The following is a 21396-nucleotide window of genomic DNA, read 5'->3' on the forward strand; positions in this document are numbered from 1 at the left end:
TGTTTCAACTCCCTCAGCAGACTTACAGTATAGAACAGCATTTCTCAATCTATGGGTCGTGACCCAAAAGTGGGTCACAAGAATATATGAAAGAGTTATGAGCAAACTTTAAAAATGGATTCTCCTGTAAGAGATAAAGAACCTGGAAAATAGTGGCTTTTCCCTTGCAGACTGGCAGAGGCTGCCTGGGTTCCCCCGGCCTTACACCCCCACCCTCTGGTACCACACACTGGGGGGCAGCGAGTCAGGAGTGAGGGGCACTGGGTTAGGACTGGCCACCAATGTTTACAAATGGGTCCTGGTACAAAAAAGATTGAGAACCATTGGTACATAATAGCATCTAGTATAAAACTCTGAAGTAAAGTTGAAGTCAGTACCTTCTGCACCAGCATCTTTTGCTTGCTGCTGGTTAACCATTTCTGATTGTTTCTCAAGCTCAAAGATCCGTGCTAGGAGTCCCCTGACATATGCCTCACGCTGTTGGTCATATATCAACCACTGGTGATTTTTCTCCAGAGCCTTTATGGAGGAACAAAATAAAACAGTATTTGTCAGAGTCTAAAAATGACTCTTCTTCTTTTCCGTATTCCATGACATTGCCAAATATACCATGCAGTTTTCAGGAAAATTTAGTCATTACTACATCTTACACAGACCAGAAATTAACTTTTTCTGAATTTGGTAACTTGTATTATATTTGTCAGATGGAGTGATAAGTGAGGTGTTATTTCAGCTCTTAGTTTTAGTTTCCTCTGCTGTAGTATTAACATACCTATTTTATATTGTGTGTACCCATAGAGATGGGAAAAGTTGCATAATAAGCTGTATGAGTTATGCTTTGGAACTCATAAGGGATGAGGTTAGCTGAAAAACTTCTGTACAAATGAATTTGAAACGCTCTCTGAGAATGGAGTAAAACAAAGCCAAACATTTGTCAAATCATTTTTGAACACTGTATTCCACTTCAAATACATTTGGAAGAAGGTTGGATTTTACAAACTGACAGCTGTAAAATGCACCTTATATAAATCAGCCTCCAGCCTTTCAGAAGTACTTTTCTCTAGGAGGAAGTCACATGGGAAAAAATCATGCTCGACTTTTAGTCTACTACATCTCAAGTTCAGGCAAACCACAGAAGACTAGTCATACATTTAGCTATGGAAAGATAATATTTCTATAATGTGAACCAAGACACCTTGCCCCTGCTCCTTTCATATAGTTCGATCATACCAAATTAACTGAAAATAGGAAATGTGACATTTTCAAGATGTCATTCACTCTCCTAAAGGTGTTCAACAAAGACTTGAAGAAACTCTTATATCCACTCTAGTACACTACATATCCAAATACAATAATAACCTTTTACTAATTTCTTTAAATGAAAGCATTTACAAAAATGCATGCTGTGCATATGATTAAGAGTTCTGAAAATAGATGTTTCCTTAAATAGATGCATTTCCCCAAAGGGCACTGCCCTCACATAATTATCTCCCATAGAAAATATTTTGTAAAAAAATTTCTAACAAAAACGTTTTTTGGAACAAATGTATAATTAAAACTTGATTTAACTATCTTGTAATAAATGAATGTATGGCTGAGCACAAGGTAAACTTCAAGAGGAAGTAAACCCCATACTACTCAAAGCTTAACCATGGGTCAGTTTGCAGTCCTTAAGTAGAAGAAGTAAAGGAGATTTAGTTTCCACATCAGCCTCTTTTCTAAATGCCAGGTGGAATGTGTAAATATGGGCGTGCAGTTCTGTTGAAATTTCAGTTCACTCTGGTTAAATTGCCAAACCTCATAAAACTAAGCTGAGAGCACACACCTCATCTATAGCAGTCCTATACAGTTGGCTAGGATTTCTGGCAAACAATTTAACCTGCATAAAGATTAGAAGTGTGTGGGAAGAGTTGTGTGTAGGGCCTAAGCTTATACCTGATCAGATACTCATTGGTAATAATGCACAGCTACTTATTTAAATTTCTTTATAAACATCTCCAAATAAGACATGAAATATTTAAGGATTAAGATACCAAAATTACCCTAACTATAGACAATACATGGAAGTTTCCTTGCTAAGATCAATCACGATTGCTTATTACATAGTAATTTACATAAATTACTATTAAATTCCCCCTTTTAACATTTAATACATAAAGACTAAAATTAGTAATAAGGATGTGTGTATCACAACATGATCCAGAAAGAACACCCTGGAAAAGGCCAACAGATGTTTTAGTCCAACTACAGTTCGGCAAACACTGGCGAATTACTGAACAAATATGATGCCACACCTATTTTACTGGTTTAGAGAGTGGCAACAGAATAGTTTTTTTGTAGTGGTGAGGGTACAGATCAATATTAGGGGTGCACTGATAGAGATTTTTTGGGCCGATTATTAAGGAGCTGTATCAGTCTATACTGATCCGATTGCCAATATGTGGCCTGGAAGCTTGGAGAGCAGCATCTGGCTGGTAAGTCTGTTGTGGGGGAAGGGGTGCAGATAGAGGGCCCTGCAGTGAGGAAGGGAGTGGGGTGGGCACTGAAGCAGGGGCAGGTGCTGCCCAGCTGGGGTGGGGTGTGGAATAGAGTCATGAGCAGCTCGTTTTGGCGGTGTGGGGAGGGGAGGTGGCTCCTGCCGCTGTGCGTACCACCCAGAGGAGGCATGGGGAGGTGCCCCCAGATCTGCACATGGGCTGAGGGCAGGCTAGTTTCTCCTCTCTCTGTGCTCTCCTCTGGCCACAGCAGCCACTGTCTCCTGTGTGCATTAGATGGGGCTTGGGTGCTGTGGGCCCTGGCCATAGTTATTTAGCCCTGGCAGCTGTCCAACCCTCTGCAGGGCTGGGGTGGGGGGAAAAGGCTGCAGATTGGGAAGAAATGGGCACCAGGAAGACTGGGGGTTGGAACTGAAGAACACTGGCAGAGCCAATGGATCGCGGGTTGAGAGTGAGGGGCACTGGCATATCAAGGCTGCTCAGCACCACAAAGCAGCAGGGGAAAGGGGGATAGCCGCAGATGGACCCATGTCCTGGTGAGCAAAGGGGGCAGGGAAGGGGAACTCTGATTTTCCATGATAAAAAAGCAAAATTAAATATGTAAGTACTTTATTATAGTGATTGAGATACTGGTAGGCTTCCAAATTGGTTTAAAATTGTAAATACAGGTTTCCCTTGCTTTATGCTGTAGATGTGTTCCTGGAAAACAGTTCATAACTCAAATTTGCATAAAGGGAACCCACTTTACAATGTAACAAATAGGATACGTTCCAAGACCTCAACTGTACTGACCCCCGGGCCCATTTCTACCACTTTTACAAGACAATTTTAGTACTCACCAACAGCAGACAGTACACACAACCACAGGGCACTTTCATAATGGGCATGGTAACTACAGGTGTCGCAGACAACAAGCAAGGAGCACAAATCCACAAAGGAGACTATATTTGGGTGCTTGTCACTCCTACAATGCACTGCACAAAGCAGCTGACTGCAGGCTTCCATCACACCAATCACATAAGAGTAAATTAACATCGCATATAATGAATTTTTGGTATAAAAAGGATCATCACATAAGAGTGAATTTGCATATACAGAACTTCCATACAGCAAGGGAAACTTGTATAGCAATAAAACATTGTGTTCAACTGAGGTTATATATATATATTAGACAGAGACAGAGAGGCGTGTTTCATTTTAATTGTGGAAAAATGCAGACTTCAGGGTTATTAACAAGAGAATTTTGAAATTTTTATCAGAGAATTTGTGATTTTTTTCAGAGAGAACCAGGACCTCTGGTAATTAGCAGCCTGCCCTGGGTTGATAAAAACAGATACCAGGGAAAGGGAGCACGTTTTTTTTGTTTCGAGAGCTGGAGTGGCCTGATCATTGTGTAGTTAACCCAGAGGACTGGAGGGAACTAGAAAAGGGGATGAAGAGGAAGTCCCCACAAAAGCCCAGGCCAGTTTGGTACACAGTTTGGCAACAGAGCATGGAGAAGTATAGAATAAAAAAGCCTAAGGTGGTCCAGTAGGCAACTGAGCCGGAGTAAGCCCAGAGAGGTGCAGGGCACACTAAGGTCCTGCTGAGAGCATGAAAGACAGTAGCCTAGGATTTGTTGTACAGATTGGGAGGCAAATGAACAGTGACAGAGACAGCAGAGCACTGCATGGACATCCTCGTGAGCCATGAGCAGCCTCCTTTCTCAAATTAACATCTATTAGGAATTATATTGCATGATGGCCACTAGAACAGAGGTGAACTTTGGGCAAAGTGAGCTCCAGTGCAGGAAGAGAGACTGGGGTGGCAACCATCCTGTGACATGTACATTCACTATTTCAGAGGGAGTTAACGTATGTTCTTTTCAGTGTGACTCTTTATCTGAAGATTATTTGTACTCATACATTTTGAGATATTATAATTATATTGCAAGTATCTTAAGTGCATATACAAGGAAACTTACATCTTTCAATTGTTCTTCAAGTTCACTAAGATCAGTTGGTGATCCAGGGAAGTTGGTTACAGCTTCCTGCAGACAAAGAAGAGTGAATTAACTTCCTGAGCTGTACTTGTTACTGAAAGACAAATTGTCTTGTAGAAGTCACAGATAAATTCATGTAATTCCAAAAAGATATATTCCTATAACTGTAAGTGTGCACCAAGTATCAGAATTTTGATTTCATGCATTAATGGTCTCTTGGCTATTAAGTCTGTGAAACCAGGAGTTCATCACAATATACATCCACTGTGCAAAGAATAAAAAAAATTACTTGTTGCACAATGAACCTATATTGTGATGAACTTCTGGTTTCACAGACTTAATAGCCAAGAGACCATTAATCCCTTACAATTATAAGCTACCTATACACATGCTTGGATTGCTGGAGAGGAGGAAGAGGGGCAGGGGAGACAGCATTTGGAATACAGCAGTTTCCAGGCAGCCACTCTAAAATGCAGCATCATCTGTATTAAGCCTCTGCGTGTTTAAAAATGACCACAGGATGTTAACTAAAGATTTAGTTAATAAGTGCCCCACAGCCATTTTAAAATGTGCAGGGGCTCAATACATGGGATGCTGCAGCATTGTTGCCGTGTTCTGATTAGAATGTGGAGCAGACTCAACTCTGACACGTTCTAATTGGAATGCAAAGGAGCGCGTGTAAAGGCACCCACATATTCCAGGCTCCTCCAAAGATGGACAATAGACTCTCACTCTGAAGCCTTCATTAAGTCCTAACTTCTGGCTGAGTTAAAACATTTTAGAGGAACATCCAATCTAGATGTGCTACTTACATGTTTCAGACTGTAAATTGTAAAGTAGTTTTCATAGATTAAAGTGTGGTGGGTTTTGTTTAAATGTGCAGGTCAGTTAAATCAGTCCAACGTTACTTGCCCAGTTCAGTTTTGTTGTGCTCCTGTAGTATGATCTCGTCAGTATGTTACCAACGTGCATTAACAATATAAAAATACTACATAAAAGTTGTTGGGGGAAGGTGAAGGTTTTAAGAACAGGACAGAACAGCTGACACTTTCAGTGGTTTGAAAGGCACGGGGGACTCTTTGGGATCACGGAGGAAAGAGGCATAGTAGGGAGGTGTTACTGCAGTAGTCAGCTGGAAAATAATACTGATGTTAAATTATGTGTGTTCAAGGTTAAGACTATTATCACACATAAATGCAAATTTCATATTTGGAAGGTTCTTCAAAAGCATAAGTATTAGAAGGTTTTTGTTTTTTTGTTTTGTTATTAATACAAAATCATATAAATATTTTCAAAGCCAGAAAATCTAAGTTGGATTCCTAATTCCAATTTTTCCTTTAAAAAAAAGCTCCTAGATCCAACAGTATATCTCTGCAGTAAGCAGTAAATCCGGAGGGAAATTCTGCAGCTTAGTACACAAGAGATGCTGAATGCAAGTATTAAACTATGAAAGCTATTTTATAAACATGAAACACTAAATATTAAAAAACTCATGTTCCTCTCTGCTTCTGTAGTAAAAAAGAAACTGGTTAATCAAAACAACAGAACTTGTGCACTTGGACAAGTTGTCACTAACATGATTTTTTTTTCAGTTTTCCAACCATGGTAATAATTGCTTTTATTACGCCACCTAGCAGCCACAAGATGCATTGCTAGACACATTTTCAAGCTTTTAGAACCATCCAATCAAAAGCCTTTGATCAACTTACTGAGCTTAATTTATTGTCAGATAATTTGAAAGGGTAACATGCTTATTAATTCGGTAGTCAGCCTACTCCAAAAGTACAAGTCATGAATTTGGCAATAATTGATTATGTGGTGATTTAATTTGGCTCATTTCAGAATAGCCACCCCCAAATCTGAAGGGCCTTAAATTATTGAGTAAAAAATAGTTTATTATATAAGAGCTACCATTCCCATCTTATTCCTCCCTGTTCCTTAATACAGTATAAACTCATAAATCTGGATATCAAAAATCTGGAATTCTCGAAAATCCGACATATTAGGGATAGCGGCAGCTGGTCCCGGAGCAGCAAAGGGGGAAGCAGCAGCTAGTCCTGGAGCAGCAAGGGGGAAAAAGCTTGAACACGGTGGCTGCTGCCACCATCCACTACTCCGCATTGCCAGTGCTACCCACCCCCCGTTCTGCAACTGGCCACCCTTCTGGTTTCAAAAATCCAGAATATTCAAATTTCCAGCAGGTGCTCGGTCCCGAGCATGTCAGAGTTATGAGGTTATACTGTATTTAAGTGAATGGAGATTCTTTAGATGAAAGACTAAGTGCATATCCTAGCTGTGACTTTTTTTGGGAAAACTTTAAAGATTAGCAGCAGGATACATTTTAGCCTGTAAAATAGCACATAGCTTTAAAAATAATTAAGTGGATGTTGTGGCCCACCAAAGTTCTTTGCCTTAACTTTTCAACCAACCAGCTTTCCACAACGTATTCTGGCTTTGCAATAAGCTATTCCTTGATACTTCCTTTGATTTCATGATGCAGTGGGTGGCTTTGACTACTCTGTGCACTAATCTTGCCTGGGGATAAGAAAACCAATTTCTTCCCTTCTTCACTGTATGCAGCCACAGTACCTTATCTATTCCCGTTTTTTAACCCCTCATTTTGTCACTGTGGAAAACATATGTTAGAATTTAGTAGGGCTGTGCAAAATTTTTACGAGTGTTTTGTTTCAAAGCTGTTTTGATGCATTTTGAGCTCGAAACAGCGAAATTGAAACGAAACTAAATGAGAGCACTCGAAACATTTTGAGTTTCAAAGCAGCCTGGTGACAGGAGGCGGCGGAGAGCTAGGGCTGCATTTCACCTCCCATCACTGAGCTGAGCTCCGTGGAGCTGGCAGAGACACTTGGAGCAGAGCCCTGGCTCTCCACCACCTCCCACCACAGGGCTACACTCTGACAGGCTCTGCCAGCCCCAAGGAGCCCAGCCCAGTGGCGGGAGGTGGGAGAGAGCCACTGGCCAGGGCTGTGCTCTGAGCGTTTCCACCGCTGGCTCTCCCGCCACCTCAGTGAGCTCTGTGGGGCTGGCATTGCCACTTGGAGTGCAACCTAGCAGCTGAAGGCAGGGAGAACCAGGACTGTGCTCCGAGTGGCTCCGCCAGCCTCATGGAGCTCAATCTGCTCTCTCAGCACTGCCGGACTCCTCCCTGGGGTGTGGGCCCCCAGACTGGCGCGTGAGATGACAGGAGGCTGCTGCTGCCAGCAAGTGACAAGTTTTGCTTGTCAGCACCTTGAGGTAGAGTTTCCCAGAAACCCCTGCACCTATCTCCTTGAAACTTGGCAGTCTCTATGCCCTAAGAAGGGACTACCATCCCTGCAATTTTCATCCAAATCAGGAAAGAAATGAGAAAATTATAGGCATTTTCATGATTCCCCATTATAGCCTGTGGCAGAATGCCACCTCTGTCTCTCCCCAAAAATTCTGCTATGTGACAATTTGGTTAACTTGGTCCCTGCTGAGGGCAGACATCCCTCTCTCAGGTGACACTGAGTTGCAACCTGAGCTGGATACATTCCTGAAGGAGGGGGGAAACCTGCTTCCTCTGCCTCCGTGACTGGCATCACATACCTGGGTGAGGGGCTTACGCTCCCTATTGTTCTAAGCAATGCCAACCTGACTGGGTGGAGGCTAGAGACCCTGCCAATCTATCCAGCAACTAGTGATGCATTTCAAATGGGTCGGCTGGCAGCCAACAGGTGTTGGGTTCCATTGGACCAGGTAAATGAAGTCATAAGGGCTATACAGGTTAAGGACTGCCCAGGAAGAAGAGCAGTAGTCATGATGAAAACTGAGAGAGAAGAGCTGGACCATCTTAACTTGCTCTCTCTCTTGAAACTTATGATCAAGAAACTGCCTGCCTCCAGAGGAAATCTCCACCTGCCTCTGGATGATACTCGTGAATAAGCTACCTGAGATCTAACTAGCTATATAGCTTGCAGTAACTCAGATGTGTGATCAAAGGCTACCCAGCCCTGCCAGTTTGCTCTATGGGATTTCTCTGATATTATTCTACCCTGTACCCTATTCCAAACCTACTCCTTGTAACCAATAAAGTTCTCCTTTGTAGCTACAGTGGGTCTAGATTATGCATTGGGGTCCCCTTGGTTTGGCTGACTAAGGGAGATGAGTATTTGTGCTTCAGACTGAGAAAAACACCCCAAGTTCTTGAAGTGGGTCGAGTAACCTCAAGGGCTACTAGGCCTGTGTTTCCCAGGAGGCACAAGCCAGGATCAGGCCAGACCCTGGGTGGTGGCAGTGTTACACCCAGGCTAGTGGATGTGCTCCAGGAAGGAGGTCGATCAGACATGAGGCACCTCCAGGGAGGCGCTTGGAGCCTGGAAGGTTGTCAGGCACCGTGAGGTGGCTGGCTTAATGCAGGAGCACCCCCTACTGGCCAGCCACACAGCCTATGGATGAAACGTGTCAAATCAGTGAAACAGTTTTGACAAAACAAAATGGAACAGTGCTTCAAAACTAAATGAAACGATGAAATGAAATACTACCCCGGCGAAACAAGTTGAAATGAAACAGTGCTGTTTCACAGAGCCCTAGAATTTAGCCCTAAGAACAGTAGGATTTGTATGCATTATTACATCCTTCTGAGAATAAAATTAAACCAACTACACTTCATGGAGGAGTTAATCCTAACTAGGCCCTAAATAGCTGGCAATCGTTACTTCAAAAGGTAAAGGTACCAAGAGCTGGTCATTGTTAGTTTCTTGGTCCTCAAGTAAATGAGGCCTCACAATCTCTCTAGTCTCTTGGTGTGTTTTTTAAGTAGACTAGGATGAAGACCAGGGCCAGTGTCAGAAAAGCAGCATTGTTCTCTGAAAGTAGCCTGAGCAAAAATGACTGGATATATGTACATCACCTTGAAGATGTAGCAAGGGTGACAACAGCTTATTATGGTATCAAGCATGATCTTGTAAAAACACAACTGGCTTCTTAGGATACTGTCAACTAAATTAGCCAGAGATACCTGGCTTCAGTCCATTCAGAAATAATTCTGATACCTTCACTACATTTGGGAAATATATTACAATAGTTATGAGAAAAGTGTTTAATTATTTTTTGGTAACAATTTGTTCAAGTAACATGGAATTTTCTTTTTGGGGGTAATACTTTTCCTCCACCTTACATTTTAAGACTTTTTTTTGTAACTGAATGAAATCTCTCTGATATCTAGGGCATGTTCAGAGTGGCAAGCTTTATGCACAGTACATTATTTGTGACACACAATTGTTCTCTTTGGAAATCCAGGGATGGAATTCAAGATTTATGTTTTTCTTGATTAAGAATCTAGTGCAAGCCAGACTTCTGGAAGTCATTCAACTAAAGGTATTGCAAATTTAGGGAAACTAGTTCTGTCTATTAGACAAAAGTAAAAAACAAACAAAAAACACCACACCAAAAAAGCCTTCCACATCCCCACTCCTATTACAGAGCTAAGAGAACTTCTTGGCTGAAACTGCCTTTATATATACACGGTGACTCTTTACTGTATGTGTTAACAATGCCTTTCTTAAAATGCAGGACTGGTAGGAATACAAAAGAATCCGAGATGACTATATGCATTTATAAAAGTCGGCCATTTCCCAGATATTTGGCACACTATGATTACTGCTGATTTTAAATAGGAGAAATAACCCATGGCATCGTCCTTCTATCTAAAGCTCTAAAGGTAAGGAGAAACACTGATTCAGGCACAGTGATTACTTCTGTATCAACACACGGTGTTAGTCACAACCCAGTTTTCAAAATGAATATGATAATGCAAAATATAGTTGTTCTTCCTCAACCTGGCTGGATTACCATTTTTGCTACCACCATAGAAACTGAAGATAGCTGTTCCATATTCTTTCTTCTGCTACGCACAAGCATTCCTGTACTGTTTGTGTGATGCAAAATGCAGGTGGCTAGAATTGTGGAAGCAGTAAATGAAAATCGCTAAGAGCAGAGTGACAGATGAAGCTCTCTGGAAGACGTTTATTCTTTTAATTGCATAAGACTTCAGTTGGAAAATTATAACAAATTGATATTAAGACCCCATGTATAGAATCTAATTATTGGAAGGCCATCTTAAATTAGTCTTCCCCCACTGCTACAGCAGGGAAAGTGGCAGCAAGGGGGCAACTGGCATGGAAAGCAGAGGCAGGGAGAGGGGAGGCAAGAAGCAGGGGGGCAAGTTGCCTGACCCTTGTCCTTTATCTCTCTGGTATCTACCCCCCTTACCATTTGCTCCCCTAGCACTTGTACCCAACCCTCTCCTTCTGCCTGCCCCCCTGCCACTACTTGCCATGCTGCTGGGTCCTGTGTCACCACACTGGGTCCCACACTGGACCCTCATTGCCCCATGCCTCACGCCAAGTGGATTCCTGCCACCTCTTTTGACTGCAGGTACTGTTTTTTCAATGATATTAAATTCCAAAAAGAGACCGTTTCCCCCATAATCAATGGGAAATAAAATGTCATCTTGGAATCAAGTAAATACATAAACAATATCGTAGGACATGATAAAGTTCTTCAGTACCACGAAAGTACTATCAGTTCACCATGCTACATTACACTATGTATTTCCAAAGCCAGTATTCCAGATTAATCTTAACGAGCAGAGAATTTCTTTACATACCTGGGACAGCTGGAATGTACTAGCTCTGTTTTCAAGCTCAGAGCATTTTGCATTAACTGTAGTCAAATTCTGTTTCAAACGGTCCATCTCTTCAGATAGAGAATTAAGTAACTGTTCTCTTGTCTCTGCTTCCTTGGTTTTCTCCTCAAGTTGACTAAGCAGTGAAGCAACATCGCTGCTTTTACTCCTGGACTTAAACTTTTCTTTTAGGTTTTGGATTTCATTTTCCTTCTCCCGCAAAGCACAGATGTATTTTTCTTTATCAGTTTCAAGAGAAAATATTTTCTACATGAAGCAAAGCAAAAATATTACTACACTATTAAGGTAATACATTTCTATACAAAAAGAAATCCACAAAAGTTTGGAAAAGTCCAAACATATTTATTTCTAATACTTGATATCCTAAATTTTACCACAACTTTCAGGTAGTTGAAATATGGTTTGGTCCAACTAGCAAATGCTAAAACAGATACAGGAACTGGGTAAGACGCATTAAATAATTTGAGTTAAAAAAAAAAGAAATGCTACAATTAATGGAAGATAAGCTAAACAAGTGGTATTCAACCTTTTGGTGCCTCAGAACAGATGAGTGGCACGGGACCAGTCCACAACTTGGATCGGGCCCTACGCCACCTCCATTCAGGCCAGCACTGACAGATCAGGGCCTCATGCTGCAGGACTGGGCCCTGCACTACCTCCAGCTCCTCCCTGGGTGCCCAGATCAGGTTCCAGGCCATCTCAGCATGCAAGATCAGCATGCAATCTGACCCACAGAGCACCTTCTGGGTCTGGATATTTAGCAGCAGGGGAGCAGCATTGCTGCCTCTAATCCCCAGCTACTAAATTTTTTGAACGACATGGCCCCACATGCTAGTCTGTAGGTTGGGGGTTGAGTACTCTTGAGCTAGAGTCTAGCTACAAAGTATGCAAAAATACATATTGTGGTTGAGTCTACAGAGATGGAACCACAAAAATGACATGAGCAAAAAAAAAAAAAAAAAGAGTCCATTGACCTTGCAGGTACCTAGATTTCTGCTACTCAAAATGCAAGATACCAATAACAGGAAAAAGATTTCCTGCGATTTAGGAATGTTTCCATATTTTAACAATTCTAAACATGCACGTGAAAACTGCAGGAGTCTTTTCAGGTGAAAGGTGTTTTCTTTTAGACAAAAGAAATGTACCATTTCAGGGTGGCACACGCAGTCACTTTTTGTGGCACGTGGCAGATGCAGCAGGGAGCAAGGAGAGCTGTACCAGACAGGAGAGGAGGCAGATTGCAGAGCAACAGATCAAGCAGATGGAAGGCGCCAGAGTAGCACTAGGGAAAGGGGGGTGGGGGTGGATCTGGTCATTCATTAGTTTTGGGGGTTTTGTGTTTTTTTTTTTAAGAGGCAGACAAGCACTTTTTGTGTTCAGCTTTCAAACATTATATTAGTGTTCCTGTCTGTTTTTCAGCATGTGCCCTTATTCCATAAGGGTACTGCTGTACAATTAGTAAGTCCATCATACTGATTAATGAGAGAATTTCTTGCTGAGTTAATATCAAACAAACTAAAATAAAACTATCATTTGAGTACATTCAGAAACCAATTCAACTGACTAACATTAGATATTCAATTGTACTTTTAATATGACTTCAGGGTTCTACTATAATTTCTAATATGAAGCTGGGCATCATTTCACTTTTCTTTCCCCCACACCCCACATCTATTTTGGTCTTTCCTCCTGGTGTGTGTGTGTGTGGGGGGGGGGGGGGTGTTGAAAGAGAGGAAAAAATGCCAATAAGTGGAACTTAGATGGGCCACTCAAACATGACATATGCACACATGCATCATTTATTGTGATTGTATTCTTTGATGAAGTATATATTCACTCCAACTTGGGGAATCCCACTGCAGCACAAACAAACAAAATAGCTCTAAACTAGCTAGTCTGGGTACCGACCGTCTAACTGCCGATCCAAAGAACCTCAAGCAAGCCGCAAAACCTGCCTGAGAGGTGAGGTAATTATTTGGGATGGGGGGAAGGTTAACCAGTGCTGAGTTCCATAATGTTGTAGTTACACTGCTACCAGTACTCCCAAGCTAACTTGTTAAAGCTTCCTCAAGTGTATCCTTTTGTCAAAAGGACATAAACCCAGTAGTACACTCCATGTGTAGTCTTCACTTGTTGCACTCGGGGTTAAAGTTCCATCTCCTGGCCTCTCCCTCCAACATCTTGATCATTGTGTTTGTGCTTGACCTTCCACGTCTAATGGACACAAACAGTTACCAGAAGTGAAAAGATGCACACCTTCATAAACAGAAGCCACGGTAGTGCCCAAAACTTCCATTACATTACAGTAGCCTTTACATATACCCTGTCAGGCACAGGCCTTGTACAGCTACAGAAGGAACACTGCTTAGAATAGTTTTTCGGTAGCTTAAACTAGAAATGGGGATCTGCAGTGGGATGGGGAAAGTCTCAGAATTGCTCCAAGACTGAGGCAAGATGGCTAAATTTAGCCATACAGACAAGCCCCGCTGAGCACTCTTAATTGGTTCTGGAAAAACCAAACACCCAGTGAAACAGCATTAAGCAAAACCCATTTCCCCATTGGATTTAATGTAAATAAAGATAATTGGTTTCACACCACCTGCCAGCCTGGGCTCTGAGCCTCCTTCTTGCTGCTGCCACTGCTCCTCTACACCCACTCCATCACCATGTGCCAGAGCGGACCCCAGGCTCCTGCCACCCCTCCCTGGGCTCCTGCCAACTACCACTCACTTCTTCCTTCCACACTGAAGCCGACGTCACTGCTTCTCCCTACCCCCACGCTATAAACAAAACGTGCTCAGCGCTAAGTGAAACCAGGTAGGTATTTTAAATTAGCACTATAACGAAACCGCGCTAAGCAAAACTGCGTTAAGCAGGGTTAAGCAAAACTGCGTTTTGCCTATAGTCAAAAGGAAAAAAAAAGTATTCAAAACTTTAAGATGGCTAATAAAAACAAAGTGAAATTTCCCTAAGAGATGAGTAGCAGGGGCCATACACCCTGGTCCTTATGTGGACTTATACAGGAGCACAAGATAGTGTAAGTGCTCCTAGTCTATGTGAAATGTTCTGAGCTCAGTCACCAAAGAGGTTTGCATCATACTCAAGAGATCTTTGAAGGAAGTGCTCAAAACAATGGAACTTTTAGAATATTGAAAAAGCACAGGACACGGCCTGCTACCTGGAACCTCTGTCTTAGTCCTCTGTTTGCCAATCTCATATAAGTAGGGGTGCACCAAGAGATTTTTTTGGCCGATACTGATTTTTTAACAAGCCATATCAGCCAATACCAATCCAATATGTAGCCCAGAAGTATAGAGGTCAGTGTCCAGCTGGTAAGTCTGTTGGGGGAGGGGGGTGGAGAAGAGGGAGCAGATCAAGGCCCCTGCAGTGAGGGAGGGAATAGGGCTGGGGCAGGCACTGCACAGCTGGGGTGGGGCATGTTGTGGGACAGAGCCATGAGCAGCTTGCCCAGAGGGTGCGGGGAGTGGCTCCCGCTGCTGCACACACCCCAGGAAGGCAGGCAGGGTGTGTGCCTCTGGATCACACATGGGGCAGGGTGGGCTGCTTCTGTGGGCTGGGGCAGCACCAAGCTCTTCCCGGCAGAAGGCTGGGCCGGGCTGTACTCAGGGCAGGCAGCAGTGGCGCTGGGAGTGGGGTTACGGGGGGTGGGGGGGGCTGCAGCCACCCTAAAATTCACCATAGCCCCCGCCAAAAGCCTCCTTCCAGCACTGGTGCTGCATGCCCCAAGCGCAGCCCAGCACAGCACAGCCCAGCCCTGCTTGGAAAGGGCTCATCACAGCCCTGGCCTCAGCTTACCCTTGCCCTGCAAGCAGATCCAGGCCACAAGCCACACCATGGTATGTGCAGTGGTGAGAGCCACCGCACGCCTGGACAAGACACTCACAGCTCTGTCCCATGTCCTGTCCTGCCCTGCCTGTGCAGCACCTGCCCCAGCCCCTCTTCCTCCCTCACCATGGGGGCCTTGATCCACCCTCTCCCATATCCTTACTCCCACCACTTCCCTCACCACAGACTTACCAGCCCAATGCTCTCTCCATGCTGCCGGGCTGGACTCCTGGCTGCCTGCATACTGCACTGCGGCTGCGCTCATGCACAGGACAGTTATTGATGACTTTTTTGGCTGACGTGGCGAATAAAGGCTGATTACTGATATTGTCAATTTTCCTTGCATCAGTGCTGATCCAATATGGGACCGATGTATCAGTGCACCTCTGCGTAAAAGGTTCTGACATTTATTAGTGGAGTCTGACAGTGGCTGAGGAACAGGAGCCCTGAATTTAAAAATCTGGTTTATTCAAATTATGACAGAAAATTTGTCATTTGTTTACAAACTTTTGCATACTGAGATGTCATCATTGTAAAGATACCACATCACCGAAATAAGTATAAAACTCAAAACCGTTCTATCACCTCTAAAAGTCTGTTTCTTTCTGCATCCGTCATTTTGCCTTTTCCTTTAATAATTTCCTCCATAGATTTTTTCAGGACTGCATTCTCTCTCTTATACTTCTCCAATTCAGTCTCAGATTTGGAGTTAGACTTCAATCCCCACTTGCCAATAATTGTATCTTTGGTTGTCTTTGATGTCATCTTCCAACTGGTCTATGAAAATAAATACAAAAAGTGATCCCTCTATGATGAACATTCAAACTGAAACACCTCCTTTATAAAATGTATGCAGAGGTTAGCTAGCGAATACGATTCAAAACTAAAAGTCAGATCTTTCTTACATTTCCACACACAACAGAAAGCCTAGCTGGCACTGGCAAGTAAATTCACACACCATTTATCTTCATTTGAATACACATCACAAGCACTGAAAGGTCTTCATAAACAAGAGAATATAGAAGAGCATAAGAACCACTTTTTAGTGGGGTATCATTCAAGACAGGACTCGAAAACTCATATCCACCAGATTCATTGGGAATTTCCTCTCTGGGACATTTTGATTTTGGCAAAATGAAAAATCTTAACTGCAAATCATAGTTTTGTGACTTTTGCGGAACAAGCTGCACTAACTACCACTACCCAGCAGGCGTCTGACGGATTTTTTCAAAGCAGCAGCAAAGCCCCAAGTGGAAGACAGACGCGTTTGGCCTTCCTGTAGCTCTGTTCAAAGCCGCGGGGTTTGGTAGCGATCCCACGGCTGGAGGGTGAAACCTCTTGTCTGGAAGTCACTGCGAGAGGCCGGGGACAGCAGTGGGATCCCGGGGACGAGGCCAGGCCGCGGCCCAGCGCGCTGCAAGGCTGCCAAGGCGCTGGCGGCGGCGGCAGCGCCGTGCCCCGGCTGCTCGGGGGGTTCCTCGTTTCTCGGGGCTGTCAGCTCGGCGCCTGGGACAGGGGTGTCACGGCGGAACCAGCGCACACGTCGGCACCGCGCCCGAGCCAGAGGCTACAGCGGAGCTCCATGCGGGCGCAGGAGCCGTGTCCGCGCAGCGCTACACCGGCCGAAGCAGCACCGGAGACCCGTCCCTGCGCGCGCACCCGCGGACCTGCCACAATAGGGGCCTTTCGCCACCCCCGGTTTGCCCAGCCCCCGGCAGCAGCGGACTCGGGCCGGGCCGGGCGGGAGCCGCTCCCGCCGGGACTGAGCCTGCGACACACCCACCTGCCGTCGGACCGGTCCCGCTCCCGCTTCCGGGAGTTTGAATCCCGCGGTACCGGCAACGTCATCTCCGCTCCGGGTCACGTCACTACCTGCGGTAGCGCTACGGTGTCCTGGAGAGGCCAAGGGGCAGGAGAGCCGGGCGGTGGGAGGAGCAGCAGCAGGGCGGGGCAGGGCCTGGTGGGGAGGCCCGCGGGCGGGGGGCGCTTCCCGCTGGTCTCCGGTGCCTCCTGCCCCCGGCCGGGTCGCGCCCGCCCCGCCCGAGCGTCTTTGCGGGGTAGCCGGCGGGCCGCGCATAAGAAAAGCCCGTGTCGTGGGGTTTCGGCACGTGAGGGGCCGGCGGGGCTGAGACCTCCCTTGTGAGAGCCGGGAGTCGGTTTCAGGCAGTGTTTCTCAACCGTGCGATGCGTCGTGGGACTTCAGCTCGTTTGAAAATGTCAATTAACGATGAATATAGTTCTGAAATCCACGTAAACGTAAAAATACACTTGTTGGAAAAAAACGGGGTTTTGTTTTTATCATGGTGGGACCTGGGGGTTTTTGACAGAAGGGTGGGACGTCAGGTGCGAAAGGTCATTGGTTTAAGGAGCCAGTTGCAGCCTCGTGTTGCTGCAGGGCTCGGCAGGGCAGTGCAAGGGCTCGAGTCCAGCCGGCACCGGACACGGACGGACCAGGCTGCTGCTACAAAGACGAGGCCTTGGGTTCTTGCTGCAGAGGTGGGAAGGACACTTGTCTCCCAGTGGACTCCTCCCTGGCTTGCTCCTACAGCTCTGGGCAAGCAAAGCACAGGGCCATCCAAACCCCAAGCCTCCAGGCTTTGGCCTGCACATGGGACGCCTGCCAAATGATTCTGAAGCATCTGAAGCCCCAGGCAGGGGTGGAGGATGTTTGCCAGCAGTGAGGCCACCTATGGTTCTTGAATGACTCCTGGATTTGGAATTGATTTGGCCTTTGGACAAGCACAGTTTTCCTTAACCAAAAAAAGCCCTTTTATCTGCCAGGGACACATGTGGTATGTGGTTTGGCTGCTCGCCTTCCTCTAAAGGTGGGGCAAGACAGGACTAGGCAGGCGGGAGTTGGCTGGTGTGGTGAATTCTTTGTTCTCTTCATTCACCGGTTCCAACAAGTCTTACTCGGAGGACGCTGCTGTTCTGTGGTCTCGAACTAGCAGCAAGTGTGTAAAGGCCCCTGAATAATAAACAAGGTTTTTTCCCTTCTCTCTTTGGGTTCTTCTGTGTATTTGATGTTAAAATTTTCTGCAGGTTTTTTTTATAGTCCATAAGCAATTAGTGCTGTTTAAGAGGTTGGACTGTTGCTTTACAGGGTGTAAGTTTTAAATACAAGACTGGGTAGCTGTTGAAGAGATTATTTAAAATATTGTTGTTCCTGACTCCCACAGAAGGGGGAGTGCTTCTACTTTTGAAAAGTGTATATTTTTTTGGATGCACAAAACTGAAAAAAATGTGGAGAAATGCCAACAGTATTCAAAAAAACAATGAAACATTGAAGCAAAGATATGAAGGGGGTTGAATACCATAAAGCTTAATGGTATGGAATAGATAGCTACAAGGGGAATCTGGGGTGTTTTAACTGCTGGGTTTTTACTTAATTTTGACCAGAAGTGTATTAACTTTGCCCTAAACATTACATGAGATTCATACTCTTCCCTCCCTTCCCCCCCAAAAAAACATGGCTTACATTGTGCTGCCTTCATTTTTCCATTACTAGAAATCACAAGTTGGTACTTGTTTTATACACGGGCATGACTTGAGGGTGTCAGTTTACAGGTACATTACTTCTCTTTTTTCATAGCCTTTAGCAGCTAACTCGTCATAGATCCACCCATTGGTCCTTTTTCTCACTGTAAGCAAGTTATTCCTTGCCATTGCTGCCTCCGCCTCTTCCCCCCGCCCTCCTAGCATTACAGCAAGGAGGTCACAGAGAGCTGAAGCACAGACTTTCTTAAGTTTCCTTTTGACAGAAGTGGTCTGGTACAAGATTGGAAGCAATGCTTCGTGTAATTGTGGAATCTGCTACGAATATCCCCAAAACTAAATTTGGGAAGCCAGATCCTATTGTTTCTGTTATTTTTAAAGGTAAGGAAGAATAACAAAAATGTACTCGCTGGGGTTTCTTTCTGGATTTTCTGTAGTTGCTAGAAGAAAGGGCATAGCATACATATTTTAAAGTCTGTGAAATACTGAAATTACATAAAATTGCAACTACTATAATGTTAGCAAAGATCTTAACCAGAGACTGTATTTACTTGCATGAATTGGGTGGAGTGTGCTGGTGAGTGGCATTTTTTCCAGGACTGTAGGGCAGCTATTACAAGACTGTTTCAAGTTTCTGTAAAAGTTTATTCCTCCAGCCTTATTTCATACCTGTTTACATCAAAAATCTGTTCTCAGCCTTACATTGAAGTCTACATTGCAGCGTCTTAACTTTAATTCTTCCCTCCTAGACTTTTACTACTTTATTTTTGGCACAGTAATTGTTGCTCACTAAAAATATTGTTGCTGCAGCAATTGTCCTTATTGTGATTATTTTCTTTAAGTAATTTTGGCATTTGCTTTAAAGTTCCTGTTGTTATTACCACTGGTGCTTGTTTTACTTTTTGGCTTATACTTTTAAATTCTGTTTCTATGGAGCAAAACTCATGTTCCTCATCGCACCATTCTCATAGTGCCTTGTTAATTACTTATGGGAAAAACTTCATATGGTTTCTCCTACATTCACATGTAAGTTTGAACGGTAATTTATTTTTGTGTTAAGTTTTGTATATGATTTCTGCTTTTATTGCTTCCTCTTTCACCAATACCAAAAGGTGTGGAAGACCTTCCCAGTCTTATATTATACAGTCCATCAGTCTGAATTGTAGCAAGTAGTTAAATTTGTTCTTGAGAAAGTTATTTCTTAACTACTGACTGAACTAAAATCAGCTCTCAAAGGATAGAAATAGTTGTTGTGTCTGCTCTCTTCGCTGTAATTCCCCAAATAGGAAAGAGAGGCCTGTCCTTTGAAAATGTTTGAGAACTTGTTGCAACCTTTCCTCCTCTGTTTTTTCTCCTATTCTCTTTTTCTTATATTTTCAGGTCTATCTAGGTTTCCTTCAGCAGGGCACATTATTTAGCCCTTTCCAATGGTCCTAATATTTCCTAATACTTACATCAAGCCTTTGTGTGTGGATCTCAAGGATTGGTATGAGGCTGAAGTTGGTTCCTTATTCCCAGTTTCTTATTCCTGGTTCCTTTTTCAAAGCTTCTGTTGGCCTGCCAGGGCCAAACCATGTTTTAGGCTGGGCAAGTCTGTGGTCAGAGATGTCCAGGAGAGTCTCCCAGTGCCACAAAGGCACAGCTTGGGGTGGCCCAAGAAGGATTTCTAGCTATAATCCCAGCCCAAAATCCAATTCCTTATTCAGGTCCATTAATTTAGCACAGTACCTGGGGTGCTGTGTTTTGGCAGTACCCTATGGCCAAACTGCACTTTGGGCTGGGCAGGTCTCCATTCAGAAATGTCCAGAAGCATCCCCTAGTGGCACCGAGGTGTGGCCTGGGGTGGCCCAAGAAGGATTTCTAGGTATAATCCCAGCCAATAATCCAGTTCCTTATTCAGTTCCATGTATTTAGCACAGTGGCTGGGTTGCTGTCTGTTGGTGGCCTGGCACGGCCAAACCGTGCTTTGGATCAGGCAAGTCTCTGGTCACAGATGTCCAGGACAGTCCCCCGGTCGTGCAGAGGTATTCTGATGGGTCGCCCAAGCAGAATTTCTCGCCATAATCCCAGCCCGAAAGCCAGTTCCTTATTCAAACCATTATACTTTGTATAGTGGGTATGGGGGCTGTTAGTTGGCAGCCTGGCACGGCCAAGCCGTGATTTGGGCCAGGCAGGACTGTGGTCATTGTTCTTTGGGACAGTCCCCCAATGGCATTGCCATGAAATTTGGGGTGGTCCACGAAGTATTTTGCCCCATAATCCCATTCTAATCTGACCTTCTTTTAGGGCTCTGTACTTGATGTGACATATTTTATATATTAATTAGTACATATGCATAGCTAATAAAATTATGTCTATTTAGGATGTGTAATTCATTAATAACAAGTTTTTGTTGGGTCTAGAGCAGCTTTGAAAAAGGAACCAGGAATAAGGAACTGGGAATATGGAACCAACTTCAGCCTCATAGGATTGGTGTTCTTGAGTCTGTCCTGTTTTTTTTTATTTGCTTCTGCTTTTAATTACCACTTCACTCATTTCTTGTCTCTGTGCCCACAATCCCTATCATTTGACTTCTGTCTCTTTTCCTTTTGTCTGTGGCTGATTGGCTTTACTGACCTTTGATGTTTACTTCCCTGGGTTGATGCTACTTTCTCTAACCAGTTCTGTTCCTCCATCCAGTCTTCTGACTACATGCTGTTAATCATGTAATCCATCCTCCTTCAGCAAGTATAAGCACTTGCTCCTTCCACACTGCTGGATTTGCTTCAAAGTCCTGCAGTTGCTTCTGATGAGTGCCTGGACAATACAGGAAATGGGACATCAGTGACAGGCATTTAAGGAGCAGAGACCATATGTGCAAAATGCATGATGAAAACTAGGACTATGGATGCTTA

General features: G+C 44.1%; 2 protein-coding genes across 4 annotated transcripts in view; one reads left to right on the forward strand and one right to left on the reverse strand.

Annotated features, from left to right (window-relative positions):
- Positions 1-17960, reverse strand: part of CEP55 (centrosomal protein 55) — a 28235-nt gene extending 10275 nt beyond the window's left edge. Inside the window, exons 1-5 of one of the 2 annotated variants that reach the window (XM_090058084.1) lie at positions 15913-16776; positions 15593-15784; positions 11123-11407; positions 4459-4524; positions 378-519 (exon numbers count right to left, since the gene is read on the reverse strand). In XM_090058084.1, the coding sequence (XP_089914210.1) occupies positions 378-519; positions 4459-4524; positions 11123-11407; positions 15593-15772 (673 nt within the window). In that variant the 5' untranslated portion in view covers positions 15773-15784; positions 15913-16776. The other variant, XM_090058083.1, reaches the window with a different exon arrangement.
- A 729-nt stretch (positions 17961-18689) lies between these two features.
- The window catches only part of MYOF (myoferlin), a 123927-nt gene continuing 121220 nt past the window's right edge, over positions 18690-21396 (forward strand). For both annotated transcript variants that reach the window (XM_090058807.1, XM_090058808.1), the window contains exon 1: positions 18690-18883. In XM_090058807.1, the coding sequence (XP_089914933.1) occupies positions 18796-18883 (88 nt within the window). In that variant the 5' untranslated portion in view covers positions 18690-18795. The remainder of the gene's footprint in view (positions 18884-21396) is intronic.

This window comes from Crocodylus siamensis, chromosome 7, assembly GCF_052110815.1.
Source record: "Crocodylus siamensis isolate JL-2025a chromosome 7, ASM5211081v1, whole genome shotgun sequence".
Classification (NCBI taxonomy): Eukaryota; Metazoa; Chordata; order Crocodylia; family Crocodylidae; genus Crocodylus; species Crocodylus siamensis.